The sequence below is a fragment of the Podarcis melisellensis genome (assembly GCF_964234715.1).
Source record: "Podarcis melisellensis genome assembly, chromosome: 3".
Classification (NCBI taxonomy): Eukaryota; Metazoa; Chordata; class Lepidosauria; order Squamata; family Lacertidae; genus Podarcis; species Podarcis melisellensis.
In genome coordinates, this window is record NC_138530.1 from 112,885,217 (window position 1) to 112,902,247 (window position 17,031).

At 47.0% G+C, this 17,031-nt stretch overlaps 1 protein-coding gene and 1 long non-coding RNA gene across 2 annotated transcripts; one reads left to right on the forward strand and one right to left on the reverse strand.

Annotated features, from left to right (window-relative positions):
* The first annotated feature begins 1,655 nt into the window (after nt 1–1,655).
* CNRIP1 (cannabinoid receptor interacting protein 1) lies at nt 1,656–15,415 on the forward strand. Its single transcript, XM_081906654.1, has 3 exons — nt 1,656–1,968; nt 5,775–5,919; nt 13,883–15,415. The coding sequence occupies exons 1-3, from the start codon at nt 1,790–1,792 to the stop codon at nt 14,045–14,047; spliced, it is 489 nt and encodes a 162-aa protein (XP_081762780.1). The 5' UTR covers nt 1,656–1,789; the 3' UTR covers nt 14,048–15,415.
* Nucleotides 14,962–16,721, reverse strand: LOC309367393. Its single transcript, XR_014167127.1, has 2 exons — nt 16,308–16,721; nt 14,962–16,187 (listed from the first exon to the last, which is right to left on the reverse strand). It is a non-coding gene; the product is annotated as an uncharacterized lncRNA (long non-coding RNA).
* Between the last annotated feature and the right edge of the window lie 310 nt (nt 16,722–17,031).

Consider the following 17,031-nt stretch of genomic DNA (forward strand, 5'->3'; position numbering starts at 1 on the left):
TACAAGTCCACCACTCTTAGCCACTACATCACACTGGCTCTTCTTGTCCAGCAGTATGAAAGCTTTCCTAAATGTGAAAGCTTTGGCTGCCCTCAAAAACTCACAAGGATCAGCCAGAGACCTCCTCCTGCAAAAGGAATCCCACAGAGAAAGCCTGTGATGTGGCTCTCACTGTCCATGTGTCAGCAAAGTAAGTAACCCAAGATGGTGTAAGTAGGGGGAATATGTAAGAAGACACCCTTTCCCCCAATAGCTTGGTTCCAGACTATTTCAGGCTCTGAAAGTCAAAACAGCACTTTCAATAAGGCCCGGACACAAGCCGGTAAGCGATTCAGATATGTGAGATACAAACTAGAAGCCCATCAAGAACCTTGTTGTCATATTTTGGACAAGTTGCGCATCCTGACCACTCTTCCAAGGCAGCCCCATGTGGAATGCATTGCAGTAGTCTAATTTTGAGGTTCCTGTGGTCTGCATCTCTGTGGCTAAAAGTTCGTTCAACTGGTGTAGTAGGCAAAACTATTGGCCGCTGCTACCTTTGGTTCATCCTGTAATAGCCAAACTCACAAGCCCCTTCAAGGTGCAAATCTTCTCTTTCAAGGATGGGTGCATGAAACCCCATCCAGAATAGGCTCAGCACTTGATCCTAAATCAACCAGATTGCTTCCCACCAACCAATCTGAATTAACTTTCAGTTTATTAGGCCTCATCCAGTCTATCACCACCAACTTCAGACACCTGGACCTCACTACCTTGCTGGGACCTGAGGAGAGAGGTAACATTGATGACACCCAGCATCAAAACCCATCCAGCAAGTATGGAAGATCATAATAAAACCTATACAGTGGTACCTCGGGTTAAGAACTTAATTCATTCCGGAGGTCCGTTCTTAAGCTGAAACTGTTCTTAACCTGAAGCACCACTTTAGCTAATGGGGCCTCCCGCTGCTGCCATGCCGCCGGAGAACGATTTCTGTTCTCATCCTGAAGCAAAGTTCTTAACCCGAGGTACTATTTCTGGGTTAGCAGAGTCTGTAACCTGAAGTGTCTGTAACCTGAAGCGAATGTAACCCAAGGTACCACTGTATTTATTTGGGCACCTACTGAGAAGATCTAAGAAAGCAACTACACAGAAATGAATTGTTGAAAATCAGAAATATTTAGGGAGGGGATGTCATCCTCGCTCAGGGCACCATATTCCCAAAGTCCACCTCTGGATGTATGATCTCGTTGAGATTCCTGCCTTGCAGGGGGTTGGACTAGATGAACCCCGGGGTCCCTTCCAACTCGACGATTCTATCAATCCACGGCACCCAAAGTCCAGCTTCTTCGTGGTGCCACCCGGAGAGAAGATGCTCGGCAGACAGCTGTTTCCACCCGGAGCGATTAAATCCGAGCCAGAGCCCCCCCCTTCGCACTGATTTTCGTAAAGCAGCCCCACCCGCGAGGCTCTCGGGGGGGGTTTCCCTTCTCCGCTGGCCGCGTCTGACTGAGTCCGCGGGGAGGCGCCCGGCTTGGCTCGGGGGCGGCCCAGAATCAGGCCAGCGGGGATTAACTTCCGCGCCTCGCCTTGCGCACAGAGGTAGCGGAGCGCGCGCGCTCTCCGCTCTTTCCGTCCGCACCCGAGCGCGCCCCCGCGCGGGAGGGGGGTGGGGTGGGGTGGGTGTAGCGGGCCTCCGTCGTCATTCGTGGCCAGGGGGATCCGGGCGGAGATCCTGCCCTCCTCCTCCCTCTCCTCTTCCCTTGGCGCCTCCATCCTCGCCGAAGGAGCGGAGCGCAAAGACGCAGCCATGGCCGAGGTGCCCACCGTGGTGCGGATCAAGATCTCGCTCAAGATCCAGCCCAACGACGGGCCCGTCTACTTCAAGGTGGACGGCCAGAGGTTCGGGCAGAACCGGACCATCAAGCTGCTCACGGGGGCCAAGTACAAGGTCGAGGTGGCCATTAAGCCCGGAGCCATCCAGGCCACGTAAGTGGGACCTACCTGCCTTCCTCACCTTTTCCTCCCCGGAGCAGCGTCTGCGTCTTGCAGCGCGCCTGCCCGCCCAGATTTGTTCCCTGGCAGAGGGACAGGCTTCCATCTTTATCCCCATTCTTATTATTTCCCTTCGGCATCTCTGCGTCCTGACCCCGCACAGCGGCCAGCTGGACGCGCAGTGCCAACAGGACTTTGGCAAAAAAAGGAACCGAGCTCCCTTTGCTGCGTTGCGCCCGAGGAATAAAGCGCCGAGCAGCCTGCTAGCGAAGGCCAGCCTTGCAAGCAAACGCCCCGCTCCCTGCCAGCAGAAAAGGGCCGGTGCGGGTGCAGGGAAGGGGCTGGAGAGGCTGGGCTCGAAGGCCCGGCGAGGTGCGGCGCTGGAGACCGGAGGAGGGCGACGCATAGGGCATGCGGGGGACAATGGAGCGGATCTGCCCGGCGTCCTCGCTCCGGCTTTGCTTATGTAACCGGCCTCCCCTCCTGCGCGCATCCTCTAGGGGTGTCTTGGAAGCAGGGCGGATCCAGGGCTTCTGGAATCAGGGGATACCGCCAGTCCCCCGCCCGGTGACCTGGTGCAGAGTTGCAGGTGGTGAGGAGGGGCAGCAGCAGCAGCAAATGGGCCTAGGGTTGACTCCCGGACCGCCAGGGGACTGATCCTGGTCTCTGCAGCATCCTTGACTTCGGAATTTGTAAGGGGGGTGCGTTTGCCAGCAAGACATTTATTTAAAACATTCATTTTCTGCCTTCCATTCAAACGGGTTTTTGGGGGGTGGGGTGGGGGTATTAGGGTAATGTCAAAGACGAATTCATTAAAATCAGGACCTTAAAGTAATAAATGCCGCAGCATCCAAAGAAGCGCCTCTCCAACCAGTGGCGTAGCGTGGGGGTGCAGGGGGGGCAGCCGCACCGGGCGCAACATCTGGGGGTTAGGGTTAGGGGGCACAAATCCACGGTTTAGGGGGTCACGAATTACTTGCCTTCCCTGGGGTGCTGACAACCCACGCTATGCCACTGTGGGGGGAGGGGCGCTCCACGGGTTAGGGGGCGCAAAATCCACGGGTTAGGGGGCGCAAATTACTTGCCTTGCCCCGGGTGCTGACAACCCACGCTATGTCACTGGGGGGGGGGCGCTCCACGGGTTAGGGGGCGCAAAATCCACGGGTTAGGGGGCGCAAATTACTTGCCTTGCCCCGGGTGCTGACAACCCACGCTACGCCACTGTCTCCAACCCAGACCCTGCTATCATCATCATCTGAGGCCCTTCTTCTTTGCCCTCTCCTTGAGAGGTCCGCAGGGTGACTCCCCGTTTGTGGAATGTGAAAATGTTTGTCTATAACCAGGCCTTTGACTAGCATTCTATGCCCTTTTAAATGGAGGGGAGGTTGGGGTTAGTGGTTTGCTTTTGTTTCATTTTGCATTCTGTTGTGAACTGCCCTGTGATCTTTGGATGAAGGGCAGTGTACAAATTTAAGAACTAACTCACTGAATCAGCAAGCTAAAATGCAGCAAGTTAATGGACCCCCAAAGTCTGAGGTTTTCCTTTCCTTTTTACTTTAAGAAGGTATTACCTTTTATAAAGTGAAATGGAGCTTAGGAGCTCCATAAGTGAAGTTGCAAACCTTTCCCCACTTACCTGGCAGAGGTGGATCTAGGGGAGGGCTACTGGTTCACCTGCACTAGGTGCTGAGTCAAGAGGGTGCTGCAGGGGGCGTCGCAACAATGACTAGGAATGGAAGGCAAGAGGCCACTGAATTTTGGTGCTGTTGAAATTTGAAAGCCCAAAGTCCGCCACTGTAGCTGGAAGCAGAACCCATTGAATTAAATGTGAATTGCTTCTGAGTAGCATCAGGCGGCAGAAGGTCCATTTTATTCCATGGTGGTGCTATGCTCCTAAGTGAGTTTAAATGTGCTTACAGATGATCACATGTTTTATCTAAGGACTGACAAACTCCTTGCTTGTTTTCCTCCCTTTCAAAGCAAGGAATGGTGTTTGCACCAGACACACCTCTTGCACTGTGCTCTCTTTGAACCAAGACCACAAACCTCACTTGACACAATATTGCCGCACTTCCCAGCTCCAAAATAGATATGCCTGATGGACGTAATCTGAATAATAGATCCTGTTCTATTTACTTAGACACATTGAAGCAACTGTCCAGACACCATACAGCGGCGGAGATAGACGCTTGCCATGCACCCAGGGGCGGCGTGATCCTCCCAGGGGCAGGGTGATCAGTGTGGCAGTGATCCGCCGGGGGGGGCAGCAGCATGGCAGCGGCCCACCCAGGGGTGTGATCAGTGTGGTGGCAATCCGCCCAGGGGGGATTTTGTCACACACACACACACAGGATAACACCTGGGGTGGACCGCCCCCCTTTCTATGCCCCTGACACCATAGCTCCATTTTTGAAGTGTTGGTAGCTGAGCTGGCTGTCTCTAAGGGAGGGATTATAGCTCAGTGGCAGAACTTTGCCTGCACTAGGTCCCAGATTCAGTCCCAATAATCTCCAGGTAGGGCTGGGGAAATCCTCTGCCTGAAATCCTGGAGAGTCACTACCAGTCTCTGCAGACGATACTGAGCTAGCTCAACCAATGGTCTGCCTCGGTACAAAACAGTTTGCTATGTTCTGAGGCACCCATAGGACAAACACAGAGGTATTTTCTTCTGAGTCATAAAAGGCAGGCTTTAAAACAAACCCCTCCAATTTCTCCTTGTTACAGCCCACTTTTCTGCTTTGGCTTTTGTGGCATTTCTGTTCAAACTGTTCGACTAATTACACATTTGTATTCATTGAGATTAGTGGCACATAATCGAATTGTTTTGAATTGCAGCTATATGACATAGACAGATATCTGCAAAAAGAGTCACCGGCATATTTTTAGGGCATCCCTTGGGGAGGAGAGTGTATGATTATTTATCTCAGGGCAGTTCACAGCATAAAATACAAAATAAAAATGGAAAAAACAAAACAAACCCATAACCCTCTCTCCCACAAGGGCATTTAAAAGTGATGTGAATCATTCAAAGGCCTGGGAGCCATAATAATAATAATAATAATAATAATAATAATAATAATAATAATAATTTATTATTTATACCCCGCCCATCTGGCTGGGCCTCCCCAGCCACTCTGTGCGGCTTCCATAGAAACCAAAAATACAGTAAAATATCACACGTTAAAAACTTCCCTGAACAGGGCTGCCTTAAGATGTTTTCTGAATGTCAGGTAGTTGTTTATCGCTTTGACATCTGCTGGAAGGGCGTTCCACAGGGCGGGCACCACTACCGAGAAGGCCCTCTGCCTGGTTCCCTGTAGCTTTGCTTCTCGCAATGAGGGAACCACCAGAAGGCCCTCGGTGCTGGACCTCAGCGTCCGGGCAGAATGATGGGGGTGGAGACGCTCCTTCAGGTATACTGGACCGAGGCCACAAACCGGGAGAGCATTCCACAAATAGGGAGCCACTGCAGAAAAGGCCCTGTTCTTGTGTTGCCACCCTCTGGACCTCACGTGGAGGAGGCACACCTTCTTTGATGGCCTCCTGAACAGAAAGTGGTGGAACTGAATACTTCTTTGTTTCTTGAGAGTATCTGTCCATTGTATGTCCCCCCTCCCGCACTGTAATGAATGACAGTAGCATGGCATTTGTTCTGCCTTCCATTCTCTGTTACATTCTGATATATGGACAGAAAACTAAAGGGAGCTGATTATAATATGGTAGATGTTTGCTTGTAAACCTTACTTTCTCTCTCCACATTAGGAAGAGAGGCTTGCTAAGAATATTAACTACTCTTTCAGGACTATGGGTATAGGGGGAGTAACGTTTCCGCTGGAAGAGAAGTCGAGAGACCCCCAAGCTGTTACCTACACTGGAATCTACGATACAGAAGGCGTAACTCACACTAAAAGTGGCGAGAGGCAGCCCATACAAATCAACATACAGGTAGTGTGTGTTTTTGGGTGTTGGGTAGCATAAGTGATGTTGTCTGAGCACGGGCAGTGCATTCTGGTCTGTTTAAAAGGTATAGCCCTTAAGAACATAGCACTGTCTGTTGTAATTCCCCTTTACCTTGGACTTCTATCTTTTTAAGCATCTGTGACAGCGTAAACCTCCAAAGGCCGACTGGCCATTACTCTGCAGAGCCCATGACCTCAGCTGACCCATTCATCGCTCCAGTTCACCTGAGGTTTAAGGAGCGACACGTGGTCATCCGTGACTAGACATATTCTTGCAGCAAAACTGGGCCATTCAGAGGCAAGCACAATGCAGGCTGGGACTGACAGGAGTCCAATATTTTCTAGAGGGAACCATGGCTTGGGTATTAGTTTAAAGATATGCATCCTTGGCTAAAACACTCAGAATTAGCTGTGGCTGACCATTAACATGCTAGCATTTCCCATCAACTCTTTATCCTTACTGGGAGACTCCATTCAGGGTTCTTGAATCCAGAGCAAAGGATTACAGCTTTTCCTTTTCCCTGCCATCCTTGGTGGTGAGGTACAAGGAATCTTTTACTGCTGTATTGTGCTATTGCAGCAATGTAAGCTGTGTGGCACTGGACTAGGACTTGCTGACCAGAAGGTCGGCGGTTCGAATCCCCACGATGGGGTGAGCTCCCATTGCTGGTCCCTGCTCCTGCCCACCTAGCAGTTTGAAAGCACGTCAAAGTGCAAGTAGATAAATAGGTACTGCTCCAGCGGGAAGGTAAGCAGCATTTCCGTGCGCTGCTCTGGTTCGCCAGAAGTGGCTTAGTCAGGCTGGCCACATGACCCGGAAGCTGTACGCCGGCTCCCTTGGCCAGTAAAGCAAGATGAGCACCGCAACCCCAGAGTCGGTCATGACTGGACCTAATGGTCAGGGGTCCCTTTACCTTTAACCTGTGTAGGATTTATGTTCACCCATCTCGCCCCACTGAAAGAGCAATCTCTGCCATATAGACACTTAGCAAAAGCTACCAAATCTGGGCAAACTGTGCCCCTTTAAGTTATTTAATCCCTCTGAGTTGCATTTTTCAGCTTATTGCACCCTCTGTCAACACATCAGCTCCAAGGTGTTGTTTGTTATTTATATCATCTATCATATTTGGCTGTAATACCCACACACTCCCTTTCCATTTTGCAAGCCATCTGCATCTCTGTTAGCTGTGAACACCTTTATAAGATCACTTATTTTCCTTCTCTGTTAAGAGCTTCTGCATCTCAAAAGCCTTGCGTTCTTATAACTGTGAAACGGAGACCACCTTTCAGAACTGGGCTTTGCATTTCAATGGAAATGGAGGGTGTTGGGGGCAGAATTCCTGGCCCACTGCATCAGATAGCCACAAACTGCAAGGTGTATGCATATAAACCATGACGATTGCTGAGCAGCCTGCATAGTAAGACCAGGAGAATGGAACAGCTGCCATGCGTGGTAACAACTCACACAGGCAGGAGACATGTAAAAACCAGTACCTTGCAAGTCTAGGTTTTCCTTCCTGGCATCATTGCTTTGTGCAGTTTTGTGCTAAAGGCACAGGGTGCACCTCTGCAGAAAGAACGCTGACCCAGCAAGCCTGAGAGCAGATGACACGGCAGAGTTCCAGCCTTCGGACTGATTTTAACATATCTGTAGTGGCAGAAACATCATGGTTTGGGAGCTGGGCTCAAAAAAGCATTTCATTGCTGCCTTGCACAGGAGCTGAAAGCCTAGCTGTTACGTAAGATCCCTGAAAATCTCCTATGAACAGATGTTCCGATTGCAAACATCTCTGGCATGCCTAAGCAATTATTCCTTCACTCATCTTCAGCCTGGGTTCCCCAACGTGGCGCCCGTGGGCACCACCACAGCATCTTCAGACATTTTCCACTGCCCCCACCAAGGCCCTGTGCTCCTTCCATTTTTTTAAAGCTGTGGGCTTTGGGAGAGGTTTGGTTGCCTGTTTTATCTATGTTCTTATTTGGGGGGAGCATAGGTGCTTTGCCTGGGCTGGAGGTGAGCATCCTCTGTGAAATGGGTGTTCTGCGCGCCTGTGACAGTTCTTAAATTTCGGTGCGGCAGCATTTGCACTTTGGAACTCCCCGCCTATTGAGAACCTTCACAGCAGTCATTTTGGCACCTGCTAAAAGCATTCCTGTTTAGACAATCCTACCCAGATACTTTAAAAGTTTTGTTAATTTTAATCTATATTACCATATTGACCTGAATATAGGCCTCACTTCCCCCCCAAATTCCGACTGTGAAAAGTTGAAGTGCAGCTTATATTTGTGACCTTATGGTATGGGGCCAGGAGCACAGGGCAAACAGCAGCAGGGGCGCAGCAAAGTGGGGGCCCTCCCCACATGTAGTCCCCCATCCTCTCCCCCAAGGCCGGGAAGGGAGAGAGCGAGGAAGGGGAAAGGCCGACGGAAACGCAGCACGCCCCCCCCCCCAGTATGCAACCAGAAGCAGCAAGGAATGGAGTGGCTTATATTTGGGTATTTTTCCTTTTTTTTCTCCCCCCCCCCCACCTCCAATTTTAAACGTGCGGCTTATATTCAGGTGCGGCTTATATTCGGGTCAATATGGTAGTTGCAATTTTTTCTCGATTCTGCTGTTTTATCTTTTGTAAACTGCTTTGAGATTTATTTATTTATTTTACCATCAAGCAGTGTATAAGTTCAGTTCATAGGTTTTTACAGTTGGAAATGTGGGCAAAGTCATGTGCACCCTGGTTAACCCTTGCCTCCCCTTTTCTACCATTCTCTTCTTGTGAGGCTAACAGTTGCTAATTTCATTTGTAAGTTCCTTGGGACAGAGATCTCTCTCTCCTGTTATTCTGTCAGAAGCGTACCCTGGGGCCACTATATAATCTAATAAAAAGCAAGCGCCCGCTTCGTGTCTGTTAGGTGAGACTCTGAAGCTTCTGATTCTGACTAGGCTGAAAAGTCATCCTGGAATTTGCTCACAATAATCACTGGTCTGGAAAATCTTAGATGCATTTAGATGAGCAAAGGTCAGCTCTTGATCATTGGAATGAAGGCACTTGACAAAGATTAGCTGTCAGTAATAACATGACCAACTGCTTTCAATTCTCTCTCTGTCCTCCCCATCTTTCAAGACCTTTTGATTTAAGCAAGTCGACTGTAGCTGCAACAAGTCTTTGTCAGTTGTGATTTACAGTTTCCGTTTTCCAGTGCTCCTGGCCTAATCATAATCATAATAACAACAATAATAATGGTTTATTACTTATACCCCACCCATCTGACTGGGTTGCTCCAGCCATTCTGGACAGCTTCCAACAGAATATAAAAAACATAACGAAACACCATCCATTAAACACTTTCCCAAACAGGGCTGCCGGGTCAGCGCCACTACCAAGAAGGTCCTTTGCCTGATGCCCTGTAACTTCACTTCTCAAAGTGGGGGAACCACCATAAGACCCTTGGAGCTGGACCTCAGTGTCCAGGCTGGACGATGGAGGTGGAGATGCTCCTTCAGGTATATTGGGCCAAGGCCGTTTATGGCTTTAAAGGTTACCACCAACACTTTGAATTGTGCTCGGAAACATACAGGAAGCCAGTGTAGATCCTTTAGGACTACTGTTACGTGGTCCTAGTGGCTGCTCCCAGTCACCAGCCTAGCAGCCAAATTCTGAATTAGTTGTATTTTGTGAGTCACCTTCAAAGGTAGCCCCACACAGAGTGCATTGCAGTAGTCCAAGTCGTAACAGGTCATCATTTTCAGTGGGCATAAATGAAGTTATTTCAAAACTATATTGGTGGTCACTGCCTCTTGAAGCAAGCTAATTTCTTGCTGATGTTTCCCCAGCTGTGCATTTTATTTGTGCAACCAGCTGCACCAGGTTCTACTTTATATGCTAACGCAAGAGACATAATTGTAGGTGAAAAAACTAAGAGGTGAAGGGGTAGAAATTCATTGGGGTTGCAGTAGGGTTGTGGTTTTGCCACAGTTCTGTAGAAGCATGGAGCGTAGTGTTATGAAAGGGAAGTGAATAGTTTAGTTTATTATTATATTTATACTGTACTTCTGGAAGGAAAGGAAAGAGTTTGCTCATGAGCTTCTCTGTCTATGGTGCAGGCCAGCCTTGTCTACTGCGCATCTTGACTGGGGAGATGCAGGGGCAATTTGCAGCAAAAATGTATTAGGCTGGTCCTGTACTAGAAGACACATGGGCAACTGCAGCTGAAATATAGAACAAGATTTCTGGTAGTTAGGGTGGGGCTTTACTGAGAGTACGGTAAAGGTAAAGGGACCCCTGACCATTAGGTTCAGTCGTGACCGACTTTGGGGTTGCGGCACTCATCTCGCTTTATTGGCCGAGGGAGCCAGCGTACAGCTTCCGGGTCATGTGGCCAGCATGACTAAGCCACTTCTGGCGAACCAGAACAGCACACGGAAAAGCCGTTTACCTTCCCACTGGAGGGGTACCTATTTATCAACAACACCTTAGAGCTCATGTGTTGACAGAGGGTGCAATAAGCTGAAAAATGCAACTCAGAGGGATTAAATAATTTAAAGGGGCACAGTTTGGCCAGATTTGGTAGCTTTTGCTATGTGTCTATATAGCAGAGATTGCTCTTTCAGTGGGGCGAGATGAGTGAACATAGATCCTAGTAAAGGGTAAAGGGACCCCTGACCATTAGGTCCAGTCTCAGACGACTCTGGGGTTGCAGCGCTCATCTCGCTTTATTGGCCGAGGGAGCCTGCGTACAGCTTCCGGGTCATGTGGCCAGCATGACTAAGCCGCTTCTGGCGAACCAGAGCAGCGCATGGAAACGCCGTTTACCTTCCTACCGGAGCGGTACCTATTTATCTACTTGCACTTTGAGGTGCTTTCGAACTGCTAGGTTGGCAGGAGCAGGGACCGAGCAATGGGAGCTCACCCTGTTGCGGGGATTCGAACCGCCGACCTCCTGATCGGCAAGTCCTAGGCTCTGTAGTTTAACCCACAGCGCCACCCGCGTCCCTTTTACTGAGAGTAGACCCACTGATATTAATGGACTTAACATAGTCCTGTTCATTAATTTTGGTGCGTCTACTTTGAATAAAACTTAGTCACAGTCCAAAATATATTTTGTTACATTTATATCCCACCTTTCCTCTACTCAAGATTGTGGACATGGACTTTCCTGCCCCCATTCAGGGCTGCAGCCAGTGGGGGGGGGGCAGTCAGTATCTCTGACCCTTTCCCAAGGGCACCAGGTTTCCCACCTGTCAGCAAGTGGAGGTGGAGTGGACCTGCGGCTTGTAGAGATAACAGATAAGCATTTCATCTTAATCCTTCATTTACAGAGCATTCAGTGAGTCAAAACACCCAGGAACCTCACCAAAATGCTGGAGAGGGTGCACCTCCACAGGCACATGCCTCCACATGTGGTGGGAATGTCCCAAAATCCAACTATTCTGGACAACAGCCATACAAGAAATATGTAAAATAACCAAGCAAGTATTAGACTTCACCCCAGAATTGGCCCTACTAAACATCTTCCAAGACAACAATGCCCATTTACACCACAAAGCACTCATAACCCACCTACTTTCAGCAGCCAGAAACACCATAACCAGACACTGGAAAGACCTGTCAGGAGTAAGCATGGACCAATGGTACCAAATAGTATGGGAAACAGCCCTACTAGAAAAATTAACTAATAAACTGAAACTGACACGGGGACAAACAGAAGAAGACACCTTCACCCCGGTATGGCTCCCCTTTATCACATACACAGCCCAACAGGACAATGACAATAATCCACCAACAGCATACAAATCAATATGGCTAACCTGATCCAAAACACCCACCCACCCCACTCACACACGAAAACAAAGATCACCACAGCCAATCACAAACAAACAATCACACCCTGGGCCAACCCCAACCTCTCTCACCACCAAAGGAACACAAGTGAACAACACAAGCAACGCTGACACCAAACTCTACATACATTAAACATAATAGAAACACCGCTACCCGACCCCACCTCCGTCCATCTCCCCTCCCTCCACCACCCCTTTTTTTTTCTTCTCCCCCTAATGCCTCAACAAATGAAACGGATTTGTAAAAATGTTACATGGAAAAAAAAAATACGAGGCATTACACTTACCTCTGTAAAACAAGAAAACCCTTAATAATTTTTTTTTAAAAAAAAGCCAGGTAAACAGGGAATAATTGCTTGACAATCAAGCTAACAGGGACCCCCAGTCACATAACCCCACCCCCATGGTAACAGGATCTTAGGAAAACAGGATAAGTTAGACAAACACACCCAGGTATTTTAATGTCATGTTCTTCTGTGCAAACCCTTTCAATTTACTCCTCCTTTTTCATTTTCCCTTTGGTCATACAGTCTTAGAATTCCTCAAATGATTTATTACTCTCTGAGGAGATCTACTTAAGGTTGAATGAAAGCCACAGACAATTCTACTATTTGCAGAGACTTCTCCAGCCTTTAACTACTTTTTATGCCCTTTATGAACAAATGTGTTGAGTTGTGTGTGTGTGTGTGTGTGCAAACACACGTGGGGGGAGGTGCTGAACCGGGTCTTTGCCCTGGGTGACAGAAAGTCTAGTTTCGGCCCTGCCACATTTTATGCTTGCAACAACTGTCAGATGGGTTAGACTGAGAGCCTATGACTGGCCTAAGGTCACCCAGTGAGCATCATGGCTGAGTGGGGAATTGGAACCCTGGTCTCCCAAGTGCCAGCCTGAGACCCATGTGCAAGTTTCCTTAATTTGTAACTTATTCAGGTGGGAGAATTCAGCTTTCTTTCATAAGAGAATTTAGATGTATTATTACTTTATAATTTAGCCAAATTTATACACAGCTTGCTTGTAACATACCCTGCAAGTGGTTTATAAGAAATATCTGAATTATCAATAAATTCAGTTTAAAAATTAACCAAAATGCTTTAAAAGCAGTTGCAGTCAGCAGTAAACTAACAGGAGATTAAGCACATCCAGTATCTGGATACGCTTGTCTTCCCTTACAATAGTCTGGTAATTGGCCCACCTGCAGGTCCATATGGTAAGTGGTGTCTGATCCTAGAGGAGTGACTTTGTGTGTGGTTTTTCAGCTATCACAATTTTTAAAGCATCTTCATGCCCAATATAAGTTGTTGTGGAATGAAGCCAGATTTGACTTTGTTTTGGCATAAGTATTTGTCACAGAAGTGACCAACTCTGGGGTTGCGGCGCTCATCTCGCTTTATTGGCCGAGGGAGCCGGCATACAGCTTCTGGGTCATGTGGCCAGCATGATAAAGCCGCTTCTGGCGAACCAGAGCAGCGCATGGAAGTGCCATTTACCTTCCCACCAGAGTGGTACCTATTTATCTACTTGCACTTTTGATGTGCTTTCGAACTCGGTAGGTTGGCAGGAGCAGGGACCGAGCAACGGGAGCTCACCCCATCGTGGGGATTCGAACCGCCAACCTTCTGATCAGCAAGTCCTAGGCTCTGTGGTTTAACCCACAGCGCCACCCGCATCCCTTAAGTTTGGTAATAAGCTGCAATTCAGCAACTTCTCTTTCCAGTCTATTTTGTTTCTGATTAGACATGCATAGGAATGTGTTGCTACTCATGCCACAGAGTTAAGCAAGCACTGTCCTGCGAAAGCTTTATTTCAAAGAACTTATTTTATTTAATGTGCAGCAATTCTGTTAATTCTGATACAGTTGTTTAGGTTAGTGTTTGTCAGGCTACAGGGTATTCACAGAACCTCTGAATCTGCAGTCGTGCAGATTTTGCAGCTCTTTAAGAAAAAGAAAAAATACTTTATTTTCCATGTTTTCATTCAATCTCACTTTTTCTTTATTTTTCTCACTCTGTCCTTCTATAAATGAAATTCTTATAATAAAATAACAGTAATAATAATGATGGTGGTGGTTTTTCTGGCTCTTAACAAGAAGTGAATTGGGTTTGCTCTCTCCAGGTCACTGACATCGGCGCTTTTGAAACAGTCTGGCAAGTCAAATTCTACAACTACCACAAGCGAGACCACTGTCAGTGGGGAAACAGCTTTGCCTGCATTGAGTATGAGTGCAAGCCGAACGAGACCCGCAGCCTCATGTGGATCAACAAAGAAACCTTCTTCTGAAGCAAAGTGAGGCAGAGGCGAAAGAACAATCTCTTGGCTGAAAGAACCTATCTAAAGACCAGTGCAAAGCCTTAACAGAGGCGCTCTGTATAGATGCTTTCGTTTGACAAATGAGACTTCAAAGCACACACTCACTTGGGGATAAGCTTATTTTGAAATCAATGGGACTTGTTTCCAAGTGAATGTGTTCCAGATCATGGGCGTAACATCAGCGTCACTGGGATTTTGACATTTATCCTCTTCCCCAATCTGACTGTTCCCACACCTTCGCTATAATGAACACTGGAGGTGTGTCCATCGAGGTCTGAAGTAGGGTTGCCATATTTTGAAGAGCAAAAGAGGAGGACACATTTGCCAACTTCTGCTTTTAAGTATGGATCGCTATGATGAACTCTCATTTTACATACCCGTGAAAGAGAGGCCATTGCCCTAGAAAAAGAGGACGTATGGCAACCCTATCTGAAGGCTCCTAGCTATGTTTATCCCATGCTGCAATATGTTGGTGACAGCTTCTTGTGCTTTTTGTTTAAATCACTGTGCTCCTTCACCCTAGTTAGTAGGCGCTTCAATGTGGCCTGCCTGCCACGTGCCATAAACTTCAATACACCTACCTACCTACCTCTTCCTAGTAATCTCTTTCTACCATGGCACACAGGAAGAATTCAAATTCCCAATGATGGTACATCTGGTACCACAATAGTCACACAGCCCTAATCAAGCTGGTTGTTCCAGGGGAGGGGGTAAGGAGAGTGTGATTGCTGGATCTTGTAAAACCTTTCCTATCCTGTGAGATGTTGTTTTCCTGTTTCCCAGTCTCTGAAACAACTCTTACAGTCAACAGCAGTGGTGGAGTTCTTGAGAAGTGTGTAAGAGAGTGGTGAAACGAGACATCCATGGTTTAAGTTTTTGTGTGCGTGTATAATGCTAATACCTGAATATGCAGTAATTCAGTATAATGGTCATGTATCAAGCCCATTGGGTTTTCAGGTTACCAGTGATATTTTTGTATGTGAAATGTAGTGAAACTGGGCTGCTAGTCACTTTGGAGCTGCAAAAGCTCTGTTGCACTGAATGACAGCCTTTCGGGTTAAGCATAATCACATCAGAGCTCTTTCCCAAGTCAAAGGAAAGTTGCATAAGCTTGCGCAGGGGACTGAACTCCGGTGCTATGTCCTATGTAAACCTGTTTACAAAGCTGTGACAAATGAGAAGCACATTCTTATCTCTAATAAAATAGGTGGAAAGTTGCTTCGCTCATGGAATAAAGATGGTCTTGTGTCTGTGTAACCGTGCATACCAGCTGCGTTCATGTGAATAATTGAAATTGTTATAACTTTTGACCTTTGTAATAAAGGAGCTGGAAACCTGTGTTTTCTCCCTGGGTTTTGTCACATTTTACTTAACTGACATTCGTGTCAGTATGTGAACTTTTTAAGGACAGGTATCCTTGTGCAAATTGTACTTCAAATACACCAAATCAGCAATGCTGCCTCTTTAAAACAAGCTCTTTTGCCATCACATTCTTATAATTTATTTATATTTATCATTAATTTTCTTTAAAAGGCCACTTTTTTTTAACTCTAGGACACTTTTCTGGAAAATGCCCACCCAAAGCAGCTTATGATTAAACCCTTTGGGTCCCTTTTAACTCGTAAATTTAAATGATTCTATGATATCCAATGCCATACTCAGTGTCATACTCAGAGTAGACCCATTAACCTTTGGGTTATTGCTTTTAGTGGGACTGGCATGGGAAACAAAATCAGGTAACCCCCGCCCCCCATTGTTTTATGATAAAAATAAGGTGAGGTCTCCATGTATATCTTTGCAGGATTGATGTCTTGGTATCTGCATAGCACATGAAAATAGGATCCCCTCAACTTGGAAAAGTGGGTGTGGTGTTTAGTTGTGAAGTGTCTTGTTATTTATCTTAGATCAAAGAATAACCCTCATGAGCTTGAATACTGCCAGGAATAACATTGATCATGTCAGGTTTTTTTTTTAAAAAAACCAATTTTAGAATTCCCTACATGAATCTTTGATGAATTATGCTCGTCCTTCAAACACCAAAAGATTCAACACTATGGCATTAAAAAACAATTTTATGAGCAGACTAGATTGCCACTATAAAAATGGTCTGCTACAAGCTACCAGCATGAGTTTGACCAAACTGCGGGAGGCAGTGGAAGACAGGAGTGCCTGGCGTGCTCTGGTCCATGGGGTCACAGAGTCAGACACGACTAAACGACTAAACAACAACAAACCAAGCCATTGTCTTGCACCATTCAAAGGGATTGATGATAATTAATAATGATGACCACTTACTTATAGGTGTCACATGTACAGTTAAGAGCTGTTTTGTTTCTGCCTGCAGGAAAAGGTAGTTTTCAATGCTGTTGATAAAAAAACAAAAACCTGTAACAGCAGAGTAGTGTAGGATGAATCATTAATATATCTAAATAAATAATTTCATTAGCCGTCAACACAGTCTGAGCTGTGTAATCAAAGCATATTACCAGAAGAAACCCCTCTCAACGAGGCCTCATAACGCAAACAATCTGACAGCCCTTATCCAACGTTTCTGTATGCCTTTTGACAGTGTTTCTCCCTGTCAGAAGGTTCACCCAGGACTATCATTAGCAGCAGTTGCGGGAGTGTTTAAAGGAGAGCTTGCCTTTGCAGCAGTGGCAGAATTGTGCTCAGTTCTAGTTCATGGACCCATCACTGACTTTTCCCTACCAGGGACTTTTCCCTACTGAGCACCATTCTGCCACTGCTGCAAAGGCAAGCTCTCCTTTAAACACTCCAGCAAGTCTTTAATTATTTAGTTGTTCCATTTTTCCAGTCATTTCCCCACAAGTTGCCAAATGTGCTTTTATTCATTTATTACGGGGAGAATCCGACGTTTCACAAATGGACTCTTGCTTGTGCAATGGGATTTCATCTTTCTTTTCTCCATCCTGCAGATCCCTGCCCAGACCCCC

Bases quoted from the DNA above. Each gene is read 5' to 3' on its own strand.
- CNRIP1 (XM_081906654.1), top strand. From the start codon at position 1,790: ATGGCCGAGGTGCCCACCGTGGTGCGGATCAAGATCTCGCTCAAGATC. The intron at 1,969-5,774 runs GTAAGTGGGACC...CTACTCTTTCAG, and splicing joins CCCGGAGCCATCCAGGCCAC to GACTATGGGTATAGGGGGAG. The intron at 5,920-13,882 runs GTAGTGTGTGTT...TGCTCTCTCCAG, and splicing joins CCATACAAATCAACATACAG to GTCACTGACATCGGCGCTTT.